This window comes from Strix uralensis, chromosome 14 (assembly GCF_047716275.1).
Source record: "Strix uralensis isolate ZFMK-TIS-50842 chromosome 14, bStrUra1, whole genome shotgun sequence".
Classification (NCBI taxonomy): domain Eukaryota; kingdom Metazoa; phylum Chordata; class Aves; order Strigiformes; family Strigidae; genus Strix; species Strix uralensis.
Genome location: NC_133985.1, coordinates 4,592,560 through 4,614,306, shown reverse-complemented (window position 1 = coordinate 4,614,306; position 21,747 = coordinate 4,592,560). Strand labels below are relative to the sequence as shown.

General features: G+C 40.9%; 2 protein-coding genes across 4 annotated transcripts in view; one reads left to right on the top strand and one right to left on the bottom strand.

Moving 5' to 3' along the window:
* CTNNA1 (catenin alpha 1) overlaps positions 1-21,747 on the top strand; it is a 119,914-nt gene that overhangs the window by 40,976 nt on the left and 57,191 nt on the right. The gene's annotated exons all lie outside the window — the stretch shown is intronic.
* On the bottom strand, positions 17,419-21,122 carry LRRTM2 (leucine rich repeat transmembrane neuronal 2). The gene is made up of 2 exons (XM_074884172.1): positions 20,738-21,122; positions 17,419-20,402 (listed from the first exon to the last, which is right to left on the bottom strand). The coding sequence occupies exons 1-2, from the start codon at positions 20,739-20,741 to the stop codon at positions 18,856-18,858; spliced, it is 1,551 nt and encodes a 516-aa protein (XP_074740273.1). The 5' UTR covers positions 20,742-21,122; the 3' UTR covers positions 17,419-18,855.

Sequence of the window (21,747 nt, the reverse complement as noted above, 5' to 3'; positions counted from 1 at the left end):
GATTAAATATATAGTCACCCCTAATGAAGCTCCATTTGCTGATACTTGAGTACTCTCTCAAAGCCAGAATCGAGGAGTATAGATGGAATAGAGCATGTAAGTTTGCACAGTGTCTACTGATCTGTGGATAAACACTCTTTTAGCCTCCAGCAGGATCATGCTCTCAGTGTGCAGAAGTATTATACACACAACTGGGCTTCTGAATTTCTCTTGTGGGAGGAAAGGGATGATGGGATTATTACAAAGTTGGAATGCTACAATTCTTGCATTACAACAAAATACTTGCATCTCAAGTCCTGGACTTCCCCTTTTTTCTTTAGCCTTGATCTGATACAAACTCAGAGTTGCTATCTTTCTGCAAGATGGGATGAAGTGAGAGAATGAGGACAGTGTCTGTGTACATGCATCCCTGTTATTGTCTGGTGCCACTTATATCCTGTCCAGATCTCCAGTGATATGCAAAACCTGTTGTACTGGGTTTGTGGGCTGGTTTGTTTATTCGTTTTTTCTTTCCAATATATCTTCACCATTTTTATAGATCCCGAAGCAAGCAGTAGAGGTCTTGATGGGAACCCAGAATTTCTATTTTAGATGTGGTGCTTAATATCTAGACTGTGCTCTTTGCTTAACGTGTTTTATCCTGTGTAAAAAAGCTGATGTTCTGTAGTGCTCATAATGTGTCCTGGAGCTTTAGACCTACTTTGTCCCAGAAAGTCAACTGAATCAATACAGAATAATTAGCATTTGTGGCTTATCCAAGTACTGGCAGCCCTCTTGAATGTAAATAGAGGCGGAAGAGTGACTTAATCCTTCTCATGTCTGAGGAAAGGATGAGGGTTAAGCTGTATCTTGGAAAGCTGTTGATATAGAGGAGAAAATTTTGGCTTCCTTCTGGTCTGCACAGGGACATGTTTCTTCATCAGGAGGGACAGGAGTTAGAGGCAAGTGAGCACAGGAGAAACAGAGCAGAGGCAACTTGTATATGCCGGGGTTAAAAACCTCCTCAGAGCTATTTGAAAAGACTTTGTGACTTTGGAGACTCGTATACTCAAAAATTATTCTTGCTGAATTGGCACTCTTAAAAGTGGTTTCTTTACAGCAACAAACCTATAGGCTCTCAGGACAAGAACTTCCTTGCAAAGGGGCGCTAAAAGATACATTTTCCTCAGCACCAATTAAAATAAGTTTTCCCTGGGCATCAAGCTGTAAGGGGAAAGCCAGAACATTTGCAAAATTAGCAAGCAGTCAGTGAAAAGGCAAAGTCGCATGGTTCTGAGCTTGCTTTCACAAATAGCTATGCCTTTCATAAACCGAGTGCGTTTTTCTCTAACGTCTGAATGCAAATGCTGCCTGATGTGCAGCCGTTCGTGGATTATTGACTCATACTGCATATATGTTAACCTCTGACTGTCAAGAAAAAATGTTTTTGCCGTTCACTGGGTGCTCTACTGCTGCCATATGTGGCCAGAAAAAAAAAAGCTTCTCAGCTCAGAATCTCTTCTGTATGCCTGAGGTGCTGTCATCTGTGATTTACTGAATATAATAACTTGAATTGACATTATCAGTTACTTTATGAAACCTGCGGAAAGAACTTGGAAAAGGAAGCCTGGTGGCTCCTGGGGGGGAGGGGGGAAGCTTTGAAAATAAAAGGTTCTTGGTTTAGAAACTGTTTAACTTTGTAGGTATGGTGTCTTGAGAGCTAACTCTCTGTGGAGCAAAGGAAACATGGGTGATGTGGGAGTGTGCAGTGGAGTAACTGGAGAGAGATGAGGTACGGTTCTTGCAAACAACTTAGTCTTGGTGGTTGCAGGCTGATTTACTAGCTCTGCTAGGCTAGGGTGTTCAGGCAGCAGGCGGGTGCCCTTGGTGGGGGGTGTTCTGGCTACCTGGTCCTTTCTGCTTCTTGCCTGCTCCAGATTTTCCTTCTAGCTTGCCTTTCATCTGCTGCATTTCAGGGAATCTGTTTTGGTCTCATATTGAAAAGATGGAATCCTTAACACAAAGGCAATAAAAAGGACTTTTTAAAAAAAGTTGATTGTATTTTTGGACTAAGGTTCCCACCTACAAGCAAGGCAGGCACTTTTTTTTTTTAAAATATAATGACAGATGAAGATTTGTCCATGCAGTGTGAGGTTGCATATAGGGGCAGTCTGGGGGACTCTGGGCACTTACTGTATGAAACTATTCAAGACTTTTAAGTAATTCTGATACTGTTAATTTTTTTTAATGTTGTTTTGATGTATGAATGTAGTTGCATAGTTTCACTCAAAAGAAATGCACACAGAAATACTAAGGAATGCTGGAGATCCTCAAGTGTCTTCCTGTGACTTCTTCGAGACACCACTCATTGTGCTTGAGACGTACCTGTATTTTGAAGTTTCTTTTCTTTCCCAATGCCAGCTTGTGACCATTTGTATTGACGAGTTTCAGGTTTATTCCAGATGTTAATTAGCAACATTGGTGTATGATGCTTTTAAAAAATTCTGTTTCCTGGGTAGAAAGATAACCCTGGGACTTCTTTGTAGCACACACGTATCTCATGTTGGAAGGTCTTGATGGATGTTTTTCCTTTTCAAGCTTCCCAGCAGTTGAATTACAGCTATGAATGTCAGTGGTGACCCAAGTCATATACCTCCATTTACATGCTTTCCCCACTTTTTTTAACCTAATACTGTGCATTGCTTTTAAGTATGCATTAATTTTATTCAAAACAACTAAACCCCAGCAATTAATTGTACTTGTGTAGAGGTTGAGCATCTGGCTACGTTTTATTGTCCAGGTGGCTTCTGTGGCTTCAATTTAATTTCCCTTTTTTCAAAGGGTTCGTGTGTGTATCTTTCCCACCACACCAGTCAGCTTCTTGGACTGTGTAGGAAAAAATTTGTAATGTGGGTCTTGTTTGCTCTTCCCTGCTTGCCTTTGAACTTCTCCTTTGAGGACTGTCTTTATTGAGTCATTTTGGGGGAAGAAGGTGACATGAGAGCTCTGATGTCAAGTACAAAATAAGACTGCAGCTATATCATTTGATACTGTTCCCCTTAAATGCCAAATTGTGAATTTCCTTAGAGGCAGAATGAGTTTTTGGGCACCTCTCCAGGAGTCAGAGAGTCCCAATTCTAGAGGTCACTGGACTGAAAAAAGCCAAAGAAACGAGAAGTTAATGCAGAAATAACTGAAATGTTTAAAAAAGAAAAAAGTTGAAAGCCCTTCTGTCATGCACCTGAGCATTTGACTCTTTTGAGGCTAATGGCCTACAAGATGGTTGCATTTCTTCCTGCAGGATCTTTTAATTGACAAAGGCAGGGTCTTCACAAGCTTAAAAGTTTATGTTCTTGTGTCGAGAGCTGTTTTGAAGCAGTCTTGGATCTCTTGTAGCTGTGGATAAGATTACTGCCCAGGCTCACCTGGGTGTGGTGGTCTCCTGCTCATCTCCCACTTCTGTTGTCACACACAGCTCTTCTCACCCTGAAAGGCTGCTCCTGTATATGCAGATGCTGTGGGAACTGTGACTAAAATGAAGGAGGAGATCCTATGAGGAATACGTGTGTAGAGAAAAAAGTAGTAATTAAGAAGCAAATCTTCGTGTCCTGATACTCCCCCATACGTTCTCATGAAGACTTATTCATAGAGAATGTAAAACTGGCTTTTTGGTGACAGGCGCTGAAATCTCCAGACTTCCTCTAAATTTTTATCCTCAGTCAGTTTTGTAGTGCTATGGAAACATCTACTCCCCGCCCCAATCATTGGTACTCAGCTGGAGTTTAGGAAATCTTTTTGAAAGAGCAGGACTATATCAAGTACAGAGGGAGCTCTTATTCCCTGAGAGTGTTCCTGGTGTCATTTCCAGTAGATAGATAATTTATTTTATGCATTTTGTAAACTTGCTCTATGACACTGGTTATATTATCCCCTCCTGGAGCAGTGCCTATGTAAAGGGAAGGGTGCTTACGGTACTAGACTGCAGTGAAGTATATTTTCAGTTAAAGCTTATTTCTTGGTGTAAAACTGAATTTAACCAGCTGGGTTTTTCAGATCACTGTCAGCTTAAGTACATTCAATTTCCCTGTTTTTTCTGTGCCAGATTGTACGGTTCTGTACATTAATTCTGTTTGTTTTGAATAGCTGCTGCTTTATCATCTATCTAATGCTAATTTAAGTCATCTATCTAATGATTTCTTTACAAGTAGAGGCAGATACGACAAAAATGCGAAATATCTCTGCGTCCCTTGGCTCTCTGATTTGCTTTACTTCTTTTTTCTGAACGCTTACTGTAGGTGATGCTACCTTCCCGCTCCACCTCAGATGTGCTGACTGTTCCTAAATGGTTTATTTCCTTTGACATTAGTTTTCTTTTGAAGAAGGGCAGCCACTTTGTATGTGTCAGACTTGTGCTGGAATTTTAAATACTTTAATGCATTCTCATTATCTGCAAGGGTGGCTGGCTAATTAGTTAGCTTAGTAAATAATGGCTTGATAGTGTCTCTGTAAAGGATGACGTTATGCGTGCCACGTTTCAGTACCTTTTTAATCCTGCACGGTTCCTCTGAGTCACTTGCTTTAGGTAAATGGAGGTGATGTGAATAAGGTTGCTGGCTTTCTTTAACTGCAACCAGTGGTGTCAACCTCGAGGTCAGCGAGAGCGTTGTTGTTTCAAGCAATTTTGTCTTCTGTGTAGGCAAGTGGAGTTACCAAGATGCACATGTGGGACGAAGAGGAGATAATTCTGCTTTCTGGTACTGGTAGGGCTAGAGGTGCACAGTAGCCAGCCCCTTGACAGTTAGCTTTTGATGCTATTTCCAGTTTTTAATGCCTTCTGCTTCCTGTCGAAGGCAACTTCACATCTAGGGGTTTTTTTGTTATGTTGCAGGTTAACGCTGCTGAATCCCTTCCTACAGGAAATACTTAAAAATCTGTCACAAACTAAAGCTATTTATATTTCTAGTAATGAATAAAGGATACATTAATTCTAGCTTTGAATGTCTTATGACTGTATTGGTAGGATTGTTTTATTATCTGTTTCTCTGAGCTGTCTTGCCAGGAGTTAGGTGGCTTTATTCCCAGATTTATAATGCATTCTCTTCCTCTTGGAAAGGGCATATGCTGTCTTGGCTCACTCTTTTTAATTTGAGTTTTGCAGGGGTCTGTGTTGTTCCAATTTTAGTTGTTCTATTTCTAAAGCCTTTCACATGCATGTAAAATATGATAAAAACGAAAATATTTCAAGGCTCTTACAATTACTGCGGGTGTAAACTTTAGCCTGCTTTTTGTATTTCTGGATATATCTATTAGCTCATGTAACTTGCAAAGGAAAAACTTGAGATACTCTTTAGATAAGGTTACTGATTAACATCAAAATGAAGAATCAAGCCTGTTAAGGCAGCTCCACAGTAGCGGATTACTCACCAGCCCCAGCAGCTGTCTTGTGGCTCCTGCAGAAGCGTTTTGTCCCTCCAATTTGGTATTCTGAGAGGTTCCCCCATCCATCCTGCTACTCCCATCTACCCAGCCATACTGAAAGTGAGATGAATTGACCTGTAGCCAAGCTTAACTAGTCGTCATTCAACAAAATAGCTTGTGAGGAAACAGCTGGATGTATTGACAAAATATTGTGCTGCCCTCCTTGAGCTCCTCAGTTGTCATTCACGAGCAGCCTGGATTAGGCCTCACCTGGTTGCACAGCAGTCGGGGGGTGTTCCAGCGTTGTTTTTGCTGGCATGCTGCATGAAGAAACACAGGAGGCTTAAAATAGAGCTATTATCAGTAATTCTGCTACATCTGTAGGGTCTGTGTAGACCCACGTCGTAAGGCTGCAGAGGCTGTTCGTTGCAGCCTGGTGCTGTCTTGCTGCTTTTCCATTGCATGTTTTCTTCTGCTGGGTTGGGTGGGAGCTGGGGCTTGGGGCTGTGGTCCAGGATGGCCCAGGAGGAGACACTTGCCTGGTCAGCCCTTGCACTGCAGAGGCACAGCTGGCCACAGCAGAGCAGACGACCTGGGTTGCTGGAGTCCGGGGCCTCAGCTCTGGCACATACCTACCCTGCCAGCTGGCGGTGGGGAGGGAAGAGAAGTACAAGCTTGCAAACTCCTGAAGGACTAGGATGCTAGACCCACTGCAGAACAACCTCTTTACGTCTGGAGTTGTGTAAAATAGAGCCTAGATGCTCTTCTGCCTCCCATCTGCTGGCTAGGCATGAACTGCCATCTCTGAAGTCTCTGGGGAGGGAGTGTGCTGCTTGAAGGGTGGGTGGGGACCTGGCAAATGTAACCAGGTGCAAGTTAGAGCCCTTCAACCTGGCTCTTGGCGTTCAGCTAGAAAACACGTTCAAGGTAACAAGAAACATAAACTTACATTTTTCAAAAGACTTCAGGTATGTTTGCTTTGTGTATGCTGGGTCCAAGTCTGGCTTGTAGAGTCCTAACTTTAGCCCCAGCATCATGGTTTAATGGAAACAAGCAAACTCAGTTCAATGAAAACTCAGTTTTAGCGTATGATGGATTATTGCCAATTTCAGTTTTCTTTTGAGCTCTTAAGGAAAAGATGCATGTTGCTGCAGCATGACTTTCTTGGCACTGTGGCACTTTCCTACCATTACTTATCTGTATGAATAGATATTTTCGCCTCAGTGGTAGAAATGTGTTGCAGAGGTGTGTGCTCTATATCCTGAAACCTATGCTGTTAACTTCTTTGGATATAAGAATAAGGCTTAAGAGAACACCAGTAGCTCCATTACCTGGTAGTAGTACAGAAGTAGTACAAAATGTTTGAGAATCTGTTGTTTTCCAGACTAGACAGACATCTCTCTTCATCCCCTCCCATTCTCCCTCACATCACTGGTGAAAATAATAGTAAAATAATCACTTTGTACTGTTGCAATACCACTTTTTCCCCTCAAGAAATAATACATTCATAGCACTAGACAGTAATCTTAAAGGTTTGATTTCACCATTGCTTGAAAGAGGATTTGCTTGGTTGCTGTTGCCTGTGAAGATACTTGAATGGAGTTGCTGGTTATCCCTGCAGCTGGAGCACAGGGCTGTGTGGATGGATGGATGTATACACAAGTTAGTACTGGGTTCCTGCCTGAGCTGGGGCTGGAATTTATCACTTCAATATGGTCAAGATTCAGTGTCCTTAAGATGTGAAATGCTTACGAACCAGCCCCTGTGCCCGCTAACCAGACCCACCAGTTTCTGCTACTCCCAGTATTGCCCTCGAGTGGGAATTCTGGAGCAGGTTACAGGGATTAGGAACAGGTTTTAGCCTGGAGAAGTCCTGAAGATTTTGGTCAGCTGCCATTAAAATTAAAAGATGTTATGAAATTTGGAAGAAGACTAACTTGTGTGTTCTCCTGATTTTCCTTTTTTGTTAAGGAACAGACTCTGCAAGAGTGAAGTTGCAAATTATAGCTCTCATATGAGGAAGTAAGACTTTTGGAGGTGTTTTTTTATATTAATGAAGGGACTGGAAATATGTTACTAATTTGAAATATCTGTTTCAAAGGCAGTGGAATGCTTTTGATAACATACTGGTAAAACAGGCCTTTCCTGACTATAACTGCATTATATAAAAAAAAAACCCAAACCACTTGTCAAAATAGAAATAAGGCTGTTTAATGGCCTTGGTAGAAGCTGTTTTAATCATCACAAAGGCCCTCTTTTCTGCTCAGAATGGGTGTGGGTTGGCTTTTTTTCACTCGCTTAGATCACTGAAACCTTGTTCATGTTCTTTATCGTATTTTTCACCTTGTCTCTGTGTGCAATCTGCATCAAGTCTGTGGACTTGTCATTTAGTCCTAATCCTGTCAGTAGTTTAAAACATTTCTCTTGCATAAGCAAATGTAGGGAACAGTATATACTAATTATTTAAAAAAACCCCATAACCCTAGGATAAAAGTTAGTAATATTTTTAGCATAGTCTATCCATTTAAATTGGTTTATGGCAACTGAGCAATACTTGGACTAGCTGGAGGTTTAGACACTAGGTAAAACCTGAAGTACAAGACAGATGAGCTGCAGCTGGTAATGGGTAAAAAGCTCAGAAGGCAGTTATAAAGTAGTAGGCAAACAATTTTAACAGATACAGGTTAGGGTAGAGATGATATGGTCAGATAATATTAAGGAGTTGGTTAACATAATAAGAGAAGTCTGGTACTAAGATAATATCTGTATCCTTGAAACTGCCTCTGTGCAGAGAATCCCATCTGTGGAGTCCCAAACTCTTCTTGAAACAGAATTTTTAGAAGTTTTTCTGTGTTCCATAGGTAAACTTCTCCGTTAGTGTTTTTTCTGAGATTTACTTTTGGTTTTTAAGTATTGCTTTCAGTTAGTACCCCAGGATCACCGGTTGCATCTATCTCATGTTGTTTCAGGTGGATTTACTGTCACATCTCTATTATATTATTTTTTTATTCATTGCACACGTGTGCATAATTAATGTTGTAGAGGAATGGGGTGGTTGGGTTGTTTTGTTGTTTATGTAACCTCATCTTTTCTGAGTGTTTTCCTTGTATTTTTATGGTTCCCAGTGGGTGTCTGATGGTCAGTGAGTACAGACTAAATGTTACTCTCACTGTTACAGGTTGAAGTCAGGGGTTGCAGTGAACAGAAGGTGTTGCAATGTAGCTAGGTTTGCATAAACAATTGAAACTGTTTTTCACAGTTAGTGATGACTTACTAATTTGCCTGATGAAGATTACTATTTTTGAATAAATGGTCAGTAAAAGTAAGTGTCGGAAAGTTCCTATCTTGATGATGCAGCTTTACTGTGGTATATTCAAATGATTGAGTGCCCACTAAGAAGAAGAAAGCAGCCTGCAGTCTAGTAGCATCAGCTCATTTGAATGTAGTATAAAACTTTTTCATGTGTCTCTGGACACTCTCATTGGCATGCTTTGTCAAGTTAATTGTTGTCCATAGACAGTTGTAGATATGAAGGGGTAATATCCCTGAAATTTATCTGTGTGGTACACTGGAGTCGTTCTCCACTTTGTCAGTACTTCCATTTGTTTGCCGTGTTTTATGGTGTGCTGTCAGACAGCTGTTAGTCACAGGAGGGTCCTGGAGTAGTCTTGAGCTGTGTTAGAGGAGGGTGCTAAGCACTTTCACATTCCAGGTCTCCGTGTAATGTTACTGCTTTTGTGCAAGCACTTTTTGTACAAGAAACTCGCTGTGTGTCAGGTGGTCTTTGCTGTCCTGGTCCCTCTGGTAAGGTACATCTCTGCAGCACGGGAGCAAGAGCTTTGAATTCATTCCATAAACACTTCTCAGATTTGGAACAAAGTGGTGGTTTTTCCAAGTTTCAGATTTGTCAACAAATGCCTATATCGCTGACAAATCCCAGACTTGAAGTGGAAGAGGCATTGCAATGTTGCAAGTAGTTCCCAGCACTGAAGGTAGATTGAGGTTGCACGCAGGGTCTGTAAATATCTGAAATGCCTTAGTTCTGATTTCATTGTTACATTATGTTATGTGATGGACTACGTGGGTGTTTAATTATTTTAACTATGGGTAGCAGGTGTCCCTCATCCAAAGGACTAACATATTTTAGTTGATCTGGATACTTACTCTACACTTACAGGCAGAGAGTAATACCTGGCAAAAGCTCATTACACATGGGACGTTGAGCATGCTACTCTGTCATTTCAGTAAAGGATGTACAGACATCTCCTAAAAGTTAGCTGTCACTATGGTCTATATCAACTTGTCAAAGTTATTTGTTATTTTTGTTTTGCTCGGGAGCAGTGCCATGTTAGAGATGTAGTACCTGCTAAAGTTTACTGTCTTTTTTTTTTTTTTTCTGTAGTTCAACCTAATCAAATGTCTAACCTTAGCCTTTTTTGAAGTTTCTGGTACCTTAGGACTGGATGCTAATTGCAGGCAAAAGGCATCTGTCATGTAGTCAAAGCTCTCTTATTTCCAAGTTCCACAGCTGCCGTGGTGCTAATAGATGTCCCAGAGCTAAACTGGTCATCCATAGAGAAGAATATAAACTAGAGATGGCTTTCTCTTCCTGCCTGCCCTGTGGCTGTTAAATTCTTGAAGGCCTGAACCCTAGAAATATGCAGTTGACACCTATAGAGCTTCCAGCTGTCATTAGGAGTTACCAGAGTTGGCTGCCTGTGCTCTGGGACTGCCTGGCAGTGGTCTGCTGCTCCCCCAGGTGCTGAGCTAGGTGTCTGTCCTACCTGGAAGCAGCAACACAGCTATTTCCATCTTCAAGATTATCTGGAAAGACTGAGGAATAATTCCTTAACCTTTAAATTATTCAACCAGAATTTCAATCATGGAATTAATCCTAAGTCTCTGTAGACCTTGGTACAACAGATGTTGCTGTTTGTTTGGGGGTGGCATGCTTTAGGGCTAGACTTGATCAATAAGTAGTTCCACGTCTTTACTGAAGCATGTTGTCTTATCCTGAGGACAACACAGATGATGCTTTAATATCTCTTGCTCTTTAAATGAGAGGTATATGGTTAGACCTGGGGGCTTGCGGAATGGCCCGCTGTGTGGTTTTCCCAACTTAGTAGTTTGTTCCTGGCTCGCATCCATTGATAGGTGTGCACTGAGGTTCCTGACTGGGCTGGGGATGAAATTTATCACTTCATGTGGACCTTCTGGGTCAGGTGAGTCGGTTTGTACTAGCTTAAATTTGGCTTACACAAAGCAAAGAGTGTTAACAAAGCTTCTGAAAGTGTCTGTGATGCAGGGGAATGTCTGTGTGCCCTTGCTAACTGTTGTGTGGTGCCTTTAGAGATGGAAACTCCCTGGTAGTCTGCGTCCCTGTCCCCTTTCCCATGTTGTCACTGCTAACAGATTGTGTCATTATTAGCTTTACTAAGAGCTCTATTAATTTTACAGGTGGCTTTTTTTCTCTGAAAGATTAAAAACTTAAGGTGGTATCAGGGTTGAAGCAATTTATTTGAGGGCAGATATTGATAGTCCTGGCTAACAGCACATGGCTTTTGAGGCAGAGGTTCTGGATACGTGATGGATTATTTAGGAGTTAGTTAAACAGAAGAGAGCAAATGCATCCTAATAAGAATACTTGCTGTAGGGTTGAACTGGATTCTGCGTTAACACTCTTCTCGGTATTTTTAGATCTTTGCAACCATGTAAGTAAAACTACTTTTTGCAATAAGCTTTTCTGCAGTATTTTGTACATTTCGTAAAGGATATTTCAAGAATTTTTGTAGCTAGACATTTGAGAGGTCTCTTGGAAGGACCTTTCTGCTTGGAATGCATTTCCTGTATCTAGTGCTGTCTCTAATCTCATGCGGTCTTGCAAAACCCGTTCTACCTATTAAATATGCAGTAAAGCTGTTCTGTTTGGTAGAAGATTGTATGTTTAAACAGCAGAAGTCCTCCTTGCTCCTGTATTTTAAGATTAAAAATTCAGCTGTAACACTACTTTCAGATTCAGAGCCATTGGAATGGATTTTTCAGATTTATTCTCCTGATTATAATACAGAAAATTAATTGCTTTTGACTGTAAAGAATTATGACCCATTCATTATTTAAGAACCTTCTTGATGGATGAACTCTTTCCACTTCAAGACTTTTCATGAAAAAAGGCTGCTTTTTTTAAACTGGTATAGAACATAATGCACCTGTATCAAACAGTGCATGCACACTCTTAAGGGGTAAGGATTGGTGGAAAAGAAAAACAGCACTTTGTCTAGTTTGCTGGAGTATTCAACATAACACGTAGTAGAGCCTGCTGGGAGAAAACAGGGGTAAGTACTTCAACAGCATTTAAAATAAATACTTTTTTTTTAAAGGAAGATTTATTAGTTTCTTAAAATATCCTGATAGTAGAGAAAACCGCTTTTTGTTTTGTGTGTAGATTGGAAGTATTTGTGTTCCATACTGGGGAGAAGACCCAGTATTTCACTCAAGATGTATTCCCCTCTGGTCACTCTTCGGCTTCTAGCTGCTGTTTCTTAGCTGCCAGTTCAGAAGGTCTCAAATTATTTTTGTATATATTTAAGTCTTTGGTCTCGTCCTTTTAACAGACTAAGAAAGAAAAGTCAAATTTCTTAGATCTTGTTGATTAAAATGAGCAGAAAAACTAAAATAACGCTTTGGTTACTTCTCAGCCCAGAAATGTTTGCTGAATGCCCTTAGTAGCCAAGCCTTTTTAGTTCATGCATCACAGAAATATAAAATTTTGTTAATGAGGTAATTGTAGTAATTTTTTTTGTTTCCTAGAATACTTTGGGTTGGAAGAGACCATTAAAGGTCACCTAGTTCAACCCCCTGCATTGAGCAGGGACATCTTCAACTAGATCAGGTTGCTCAGAGCCCCGTTCAACCTGACCTTGAATGTTTCCAGGGATGGGGCATCTACCACCTCTCTGGGCAACCTGTGCCAGTGTTTCACCACCCACACCATAAACTTTTTCCAAAATAACTCCCAGAGCACATGGTTCCTGATGTCAGATATGACAGATAGAGCTTTAATTCATTGTAGTACAGTTGTTTTCCTAGTATCTTCATGGTAATGAAATTGTTGATTAGGTAACAATGATTTCATAAAGTTTTCCTTAAGAACAGATTAGAGTAAATACTAACATTAGGATTTTATGGTGAATGAACACTTGCACTGAATCCTGTCCCTTAGCCTGTACACTCACCGGAGGAGGGAGTTGGTGCTTCCCAGATGTGCTGCAATTTTCAGTTCATTTGTGCAGTCCTCCCTGGTCAGGTTCTCAAATCTCTTTTTTTTTTTTTGCAGTTGCCTTAACACAGCCTACATTTAAAAGCAAGTTGCTAGTGATGTTGGCATTTCCTTGTTACTAATTGGATTTAAAGGTTTTGCATAGTATATTCAGAATACTGTTTTTTCTCCTATGTATCTTACCTTTGGTTGTGAAAACAACTGGTTTTGCATTTGAGATGCTTTTTTATCTTAAAATAAGTCTCTTTGAGAGTTTAAGAAAATAGATTTATCACATGCTGAAATATTAGAAGGATTTGAGAGGCAGTTAGCCAACTGACATTTAAAACCCTTGAGAACTTGTTCCAGCCAAACCTTTTGCAAAAACGTAAATGCAGCTAAGGCTTAGTTACTAAAATTATTTTAGCTGGCAGTTCAGTGCATGTAATCATCTTGGAACATGCGGAAACTTGTTCTTTTGTTCAGCTGTTGTATCAAGGCTTTTGGGTTGTGGCCGTGAACTTGTCACTTCTCTAAATCAGAAATCTTTCCCATGTTATTGAAGTACCATGATTTTGAAAGTTACATTCACTGCGGTAGCCCATATAAAGAACACTTCTTGTACAGGGAATGTGTTTCTGACACTTTCTAGATGGCTGTTAATTCAGAGCTGAAGTGATGTCTTGCTAGTTTGACATCTCTAAATGATATGGATTGTTTGTCCTTGCTAAATTCTTGGCAAGGTGGTCCTGTTGGAAACATCACGCTCGTGGCTGGCACCCTAACCAAATGGTGGCCATGGTGGTCTACCAGGCGACCCAGTGTGAACACCCAGGGTTAGAGCCAGGTCTAAGCAGCCTCTGCTGGGTTGTGCTGAGGCGCACGCCAGTGCACTGGAGAGAGTGCTACTGCCTGTGCTATTTCTGATGCAGGTACTCACAGGGCTTCAGTCTCAAGGGCTAAGAGTTTGGCTTTGCTTTGGTTTTCAATTTCTCATCTTGCTTATCCAAACAATTTTTGCTAGTCAAGAGACACCTTGTTTGAGAAGAACCCATGCAGGACCAAATGGACTGGCCCAAACCTGAGCTGTCTGCTTTGGATAGTGGATGTAGACTGGTCTTTATGTATTGTGAAGGAATGAGCTTTTGACACCTCTGTTTGAAAAGGGAGGAAGAAAGAGGCAAATTCAGTTTTACAGTATACACAATTTTAATAACAAAATTTTTCTGTACACTGCACTTCGTTTTACTCCATTACTTACACCCCCTCCCACCAGAAGTTGGCTCTTTAAACATAATTTAAATACAATGCATCTAGGACTCTTTTTAATCTCTGGTTGCTAAGCTGGTAGAATAGTTCACTTACTAATGTTTTCATTAGTAAAAAGAAAAATGAGATGGGTTTTGTTTGTTTGTTCTACAAAGGAGGGGTTGAAGGGTACCAGGTGTAGCTTTCCAGTGCTTGTATACCAGAGGTGTGTGTTTTGCCCTGTCTGAGGCTGATTATATCCATGAAAGCTTCTGTTACTTTTCCCTAGACACCTCTCAAAAGGTTTTTATGCAAGATATGAAATGAATTTCCAGCTGACTCTGAAAATGATCTTTAAGCATCCTGCTAGTGTGATGGCTTAAAACCCAAAGCCTGACACCAGTTTTAGCAGATGGGACTTTTCTCAGTGGAGAAAGGTGTGGGGAGGGAGGAGCTGCTGCTGTGTAACTGCCTTTGATTTTTGTGGTTTCCTTGCTTGTTCCTTTTTTTGTGGGGAGGAGAAATACTGTATTTCTCTCTGAACTTTTAATTTTTATGGAAAACTTCATAAGAAAGATGAAATTCAGCTTCTGGGTAGGTTTCATAGGTCTGAACAGATGGATTTTGATAGCTACGCAGATAACAAAATTAAATCAACTTTATTTTCATTAAAGTAGTACAGAAACTAACTTAGACACGTTAAAAAATAAGTGTGTAGTGCAGATTTCTGTTTTAAAGCCACTGGATAGTTCTGATTTTACGTGTTAGCAATAGGCCACTGTCTTCTAAGAGGGGTAATGGGACATAAGCTGAGATGCTTAGATTTGCATGCGAGCTATAGGCTTATCGCTGAAAAATCAGATAATTTCTGCTTGGGGGAAAAACAAACAAAACCAAACATTGATACAGCGGCATTAATTATGTTTCCATCTGATAGGAAATGGGAGCTTTGTGCAGTGGAACACTTCAGCTGGAGACTAAACGCTAACCCATTTTAGTAATTTTCAGTTGTGTGCGTTGAAACGATGATCTAATGCAGAGCGACTAACGAGAGGAGAACCGAAAGCATTAATTCAGACCTGTTCCAGTATGATGACTCAAAAATTGGACTTGTACTGCTAGGTTTGTGTTTCACTGATGCGAGGGAGAGGAGGAGGAAAACCTGGCTGGAGATCTTTGGATGGGACGAGGATCGCAAGAGCAGTAGAAAAAACTTTCATTTCTAAAAGGCCCTGAACACTTGCATGAGGCTGTGCTCAAGGTGGTAAAGCACCTAAATACCATTTAGCATATGTAGAAACTGAGGCTGTGCAACAGAGGTGATATTTGCGGAGAGCAAGTTAACAACCTTTTCTCATCATCCGGTGCTCATACTGAAATATGATTAATTTAAACCAAATCATCATGGTTCTTGTTCCATAAACAAAATAAATCAGAGACTGTCGAGTAACTCAATTATTACAATATCCTCCTTGTCTGGAAGAGTCACAAGCAATTGAGAATGGAAAATAGTAAGGTTTTTTTTTAAAAAAAAAAAAACAAACCAGCAAAATAAAAAACCTCAAAAATTAACATCCTCTTGTCGTGTCCTTGTGTAGAGCGAAGGCTTTGCCTGTCATTACTGTCTCTCCTAAGGGAATTCAAGTTGACTTCACTGCTAGTGTTTGACATTCTGTGAGTTTTATGGTACCTGTTAGCCTAAATGTAATGTTTGCAGAATTGCTTTGCTTATGGTTGGAACCTGGCAACAAATGGTTTTGGAAATGGCAGACATAAACCACGGCATTTGGGAGATTGGCTGCGTATTAGTTTGTAGTACAGAGAGTCAAAGTAAAATTGAACAGTACTGTGCTAGGCTGTGTCTGCTGGCCTCCTGCTTTGCTGTCTGCAAGCCAAGGCAGCACTGCAGAACCAGTGGAAACATGGGATGCTGGTGGGGGAGAGAAGTTGGGTCCCTGGGTGCGTTTGCTTTGAGAGATGCTGGAACAGTGCTTTAATGCTTGGAAAACTGGTATGAGTGGCTGGGATGGAGAAGAGAATTAAATCCAGCATTGCTGGAACACCTGTCTTTACTCTTATTGGGCATAATTATAAGATAATAAAGATGGAGTGGGTTTCTGTGCAGAGCTGGGGTGTTGGGAAAGCACCTGCTCGGGAGGAACCTCAGTGCTTCAGTCAAGCAGCCGCTTGTTACTACGTGGATGACTGACGTGGTACCTTTTGAACTGTCTTACAGCAAGGGCTTCTGCTGGGCATGGAGGAGGGTGGAATTCCTTCTTGCAAATGCAGCTGAGGACACCCGAGTTCAGTATTGATGTCTGATGGTTGATGGTAGCGTAGCCAGATTATTTGTCTGCCAGTATAATTAATGAATTCAGTTATAACTTTGTCTCTGCTGCTACCCTACAGCTGTACATGAAACTCATCCCAAAAATGTCTGCTTCCCAGTTCCCCCCGGTGCAGACCATCGTGTCAGTTAACCCGAGGTAAGGGAGGTGCACAGGCAGGGGCAGGTTGCTGCTGAGACAGTGATGCACGCACGCCTGCCCAGAGCAGAGCAAAAGCCTGGACGTAAGGGGAGAGCTGTGAGCACTTACTTGTAGTAAGGAATGAAGCAAGTCTTTCTACAAGCAGCTAAATACCCTTGGACACCAGTACATTTTTGTATTTATCAGGTTAGGTCTGGCCTTCTGGCTCACGTGGGATTTAATCGTACAGAATATTTGCTCTTTGTCCACCTGCCCCGCAGGATTTATTGTATTCATTTAAAAGCAGTAATTGATTTCCTAGAATAGGTGTAAATCAGCTCATTGTAGTATAAACAGTTACGAGGGTTCAAATGTATCTACTGAAAACCATTAGGCTTCACTGAATCTCTTCCATTAAAGTATAGAGTCACAGGAAGTAAACAAAATATTTGTTTTATAAGGGCACTGTATGTAAAAGTAAAATGATGCAAATTAATATCTTCAAAACCAGTAATTGAAAAACCTTTATGTAAAATCTTAACAGAAGTCACACTTATCTTGCCATAATTGCCTTGGACGAATTCATTTCACAATAAAACATCAAACTGTTGTATAATTGCACCCTAAATACCTCACTAAGTGGTAATACAGATATATAAAAGCAGAGTGAAATAGCAAACAGATTTTTATGCGGTGATTTTTTTCTGTTTAAAAAGTTTGCAGAATAGTTTAGTACAACACAATTAGCATACTGTAATTACTGATTTGTTCAAGGTATGTCAACACTGTGAGGAATTTCTTTTCTTCATCGGTATGTGCTGGTAATTGTTTAACACTGCAGCATTGGACACAACACACTTTTTTAGTTATACATACATGTATATATATATAAAAAAAAATTTCCATCCCTCTGATCCTTTTAGCTTTGGTTAGAATGTTTACAATATTTGAGCAGTTGACTTAAAAATAATGTAATCCTTTGCAGACCCCCCCCCACCCCCCTGCCCCTGTGGCATCTGAGTACCACCATCGCTGCATAGATCTGCAAATATTTACATATAATTTCATAATATAGTATAAATAGCAATATGGTACTTCTGGCTAAAGAAATCAAATTACTCCTTAAGAATGAGGTGCGTGTGTATATATATATTTATATATGATTTTTTTTTAAACAGCTTACTAGTTTAGGTTCTGTCCCATATCAAGTAAGAAACAAAACATTTTTCAGTGAACTATTCTATAAACTAATTATATTATCCTAACTTATCAGAAGGTATGTTTGTTTTTTTTTTCTTTTTTAAAAACCTGGTAATTACCTTGAATTTTGGAAGAGGAGGACAAGTGAGAGCTTATATTACAGGGGCTAATTCTGTCTCCAGAGAAACCAGTGGAGTTAGTGCATGAAAATAGCTTCCAGGCGAGAGGAAGCCTCATCTGGGGGGGGCAGCGGGGGGACAAAGAGAGGCTTCTTCCTTCCTTCCTCCTTCTCTTTAACCTCGCAGTTGATATTTACTTTTAATTAAGAAAAACTTGCATTAAGGGTATTTACACATGAAAAGGTGTTGAAATGCTGTTTGTTCATAGTTGCAAGTAATTAGCCTGAATTCATGAAAAGCATCAAGTCAAACCAGAGAGCTGATAATAATTGAACCCACTTAATATTTAGAATCGATCCCGTCATAGTGAGCCTTCCTAAATAAGCTACGCTGCCTACTTTGTAAGCGCCTGGAGAGTCGTCCAGCTAATTTGTGATCATCCTGCTAATTTGTGACCGTGTGAACTGCTCCATTCTGTATCTGTTGTGAGCTTTAGCAAGGTCCGTTTAAGCAAGCCAAACTATGAATATGCAGATAGAACTGTATTTAAAACAAATTCACTGGTCCCCAGTGCACTTAAATCCCCACCCGGACCTTTGCTGCTCTTTTTTTTTTTTGTTTTGTTTCCCCTCCCCCTTTTTTTTTTTTACTGGAGTGAAATTATCAGAGGAGGAAAATTTTCCTCCACGGCTGCCTTTAAAGTGAACAGAGCCAGCTGGAGTGTTTGGGATCCTACAGCTGCAGTGGAACAAATGGAGCGTATGTCCCCCCCGCAGATCTCTGTACAGATATCCAGTATCCTTCCCCTCAGACTGTTTTCATTAGAAAAAGTAGAATATGGAGACTTGGGTATAAATGTTTACACACAGTCATATAATTACATAACATGAAACATTTTACATAGTTTGAGGTGAGCATCTTTTTAGACTTTTAAACATTAGGAGTGCAAGTTTAATGTAATCATTGCTTCTTTAACACTGAAAATATTATGGATTTATTTTTTAAAAAACTTAAAAATACTGCACCACTCCATAAACAATGTTTCCATTAAGTAGCTTGGAAAATTAGGCTTTATGTCAACATTTGTAAAAATTAGAATCTGATGTAGGTCCCCTACAATTTTAAAATAGGTTACTTATCTGATTTAATTTTTGATGGCATGTAGGTATTATACTTCACATTCTTTATACGGCAGCTGCTGACACTTGCACTGTCCGTAGCCATTAATGATGATGAAGGGTCCTTCGTGGGTGGGTTCATATTCGTTATAGGGTCCTTGGTCTGACATATTTGCCATATGCAGTCGTGTTTGGGATCGGAGCTGCCTGTGGTTTTGAATCATTGAGCACTGCCTAATTCTTCTTAATGTGGGAGGGCAGCACTTCCTGGAGATGAACACTATAAAAATGATAAAAAAGAAAGAAAACAATAAAGCCATTGTTCCTGTAATTACCCTCTGAGTGAAGATGGCATTGTTTGGCTCGGGGAAATGTTCTTCGGTGGTAACGACCATGCCTGCCGTAGTTGGAATCTCTTTGTCTCCCATATGGAAATGAGAAGAGCTTATTCTTTTCGTGTATTCGGTAGTCGGAGCTGCGTACGTCGTAGCCACGGGTGTAACAACAGTTGATAAATTCCAGCAAAGCTGAAAACCATACACTGCATCCAGAATATCCTCTCCCTGGGTGTGGTCGGGGCTGTGGCAGAGGATGGAGTGCTCCCACCGACCTTGGAAGCCACTCAACCATGTGGCCAAGGCGCAGATCTTTGGGCTGCATTCCCACAGATTGCCGGAGAGGCCCACGGTGGTGAGGGATGTCAGCGAACTTAGGATCTTGGAATCCAGAGTGGTGAGCTTGTTGTTATCCATTAGGAGGGTTTTAAGGTTAGGCATAGTTTCAAAGACGGTTAGGTCGATGGCTTTGATGTCGTTTCCAGTCAAATCGAGCTTTTCTAAGGTGCCCCAGGTCCACTCCATCCCACATGTCAAGTTGCTAATTTTGTTCCACTGCAAGAAGAGCGTGTGCAGGCTGCTCAGCCGGAGGAAGTGAGCAAAATTAATCTTTGTCAGCTGGTTGTGCTCTAGGTGAAGCTCCCTCAGCTTGATTAATCCCGCAAATCCGTTGCGAGCCAAACTTCGCAAGCGGTTTGTGCTCAAATCCAGGAACTCCAGGCTACGACAGTCCCAGAACAGGCGGACCGGGATGGTCCGCAGGGAGTTGGATCGCAAGTGCAAGGTCTGTAGCTTGCGAAGGCCGTAGAAGAGCTCGGGGTGCAGAGAGGATAACTGATTAAAAGAGAGGTCCAAATTCTGCAGGTTAAGCAGCTGGCTAAAAGTTGTGTTTGGCAAATGAAAGATTTTGTTGGAACTTAAGACTAATTCCTTAAGTTTATACAGTCCTTGAAAAGAATCTTCTCTGACTGTTGCAATTTGATTATGATCTAAGTGAAGCCAAGTAAGTTGACTGAAGCTTGCAAATTGATCCCTTTCAAGTTCAGAAATATAATTGTGCCTCAGTGACAAACCTAGCGAGCCCTTTTCAGTGGTGTTTGGCACTGAGTGAAACCCCTGAGAGTCACAGTAAAAGAGCAGCTTCTCACAGCGACATTTTGGTGGACAAGCCATGCCCAAGGCAGGCAGCATTTTTAAAACCATACTCATTGCATATAGTGCTGCCAGCATACGAGCCCCTAATGGCCACTTGAAATGTAAGCCTGCAGAATATAATTTAGGAAAACAACAAGATAGGATAGCCTTATCAGTACACTTTGAACATCACGATGGAAGATTTCACTGCAGATAACATTGCCATGCATTTCCGACAAGCTAATTCTAAATGCAAGAAACAACTTACTATGAAACACAGAATACTTGGATATTACACTTAGGATGAGTCTTTATCTCTATTACGGAGGATTACAGTGTCACAATCGGAAAACATTTTTTTCATAAGGTTCAGTGCAGAAAAATGTGCTTTAGCACCTAACTGCTCCTTTAAAGCATAGCCAGTCATTCATTATACAAGGTATATAGAAATGCAGGAACTTACCCATTCTTTTGAGTACATTGGAGGTTGCATTCAGTCGTAGTTTTAGACTCAACGCGGTGAGTCTGTAAAAGGCTCTAATGTAAGATAGCCTTTGAATAATTTACTGGGTTTAGTGTCCTTTGATATTAGTGCAAAACTGAATCCACGATGCTCTCTTGGAATATTCCTTTTGAAATCACTGGCTTGATCTCCTCTGACAGGTCTGCAATTTTTAAATCAATGCTTCATACAAGTTTTCGTCCTCTGTGGCTGCTCAGCTGTTTAATTGAAGCTCACGTTTTCTTTTTCCGCAGCTGTGGCTTCCTTTAGTCCTAACTTGTTGATGGCAGATGGGTGGCTTATTGCTGAGAGAAGCTCCTGTAGTAGCATGAGTGCATTTACTGAAAAGCTTTTCAGGGAAGCGGTACAAGAATGGATTTGCTTATGCGCTGCGACCACACAGGGCTGTATATAGGCTGACGTCACCTGGTGACGTTCCTTTTGTTTGGGTTTTCCAGAAGCTTTGCTGTTTTAAAGCATTGTGGTGCATACTGTGATCATGTTAAAGACCACTGTTGGGGGGGCTGGGGGGGATCAACGGTAGGAGTCCTTCGTCCCCACGATACAAGGAATAGGAAAGACTTGCACCACCCCGCTCCCCCCTCCTACATCTGTGCTGGCTGTATTCAGCTGGCTTTAAAAGCAGCGCAGAGCTGCGGTTGGAAGTGCCTTAGTGCTAGCTGCTGCCGGTTTTCTGTTAAATGTTGCTGCATGAAAGGAACTTTTAGATGCAAAGTATGTACAGTTTGAATAGAGGATGCTGGTTAGCACCGGCTTTTCGAAGAGGTGAGAGGGATTTGGCAGCTTAAAGCTACGTGTAACAACTGTGCGCTACTGTGGTCCCTGTGAAAGTGGTAAAGGGAGAGAACAGTCATTTAGATGAAGGTGTTGTGTCAGAAAGTACAGCACACAGCCCGGGAGCAAAGGACAGGAGCAAACGTCTCAAGTGATGAGAAATTTCTGGAAAAAGC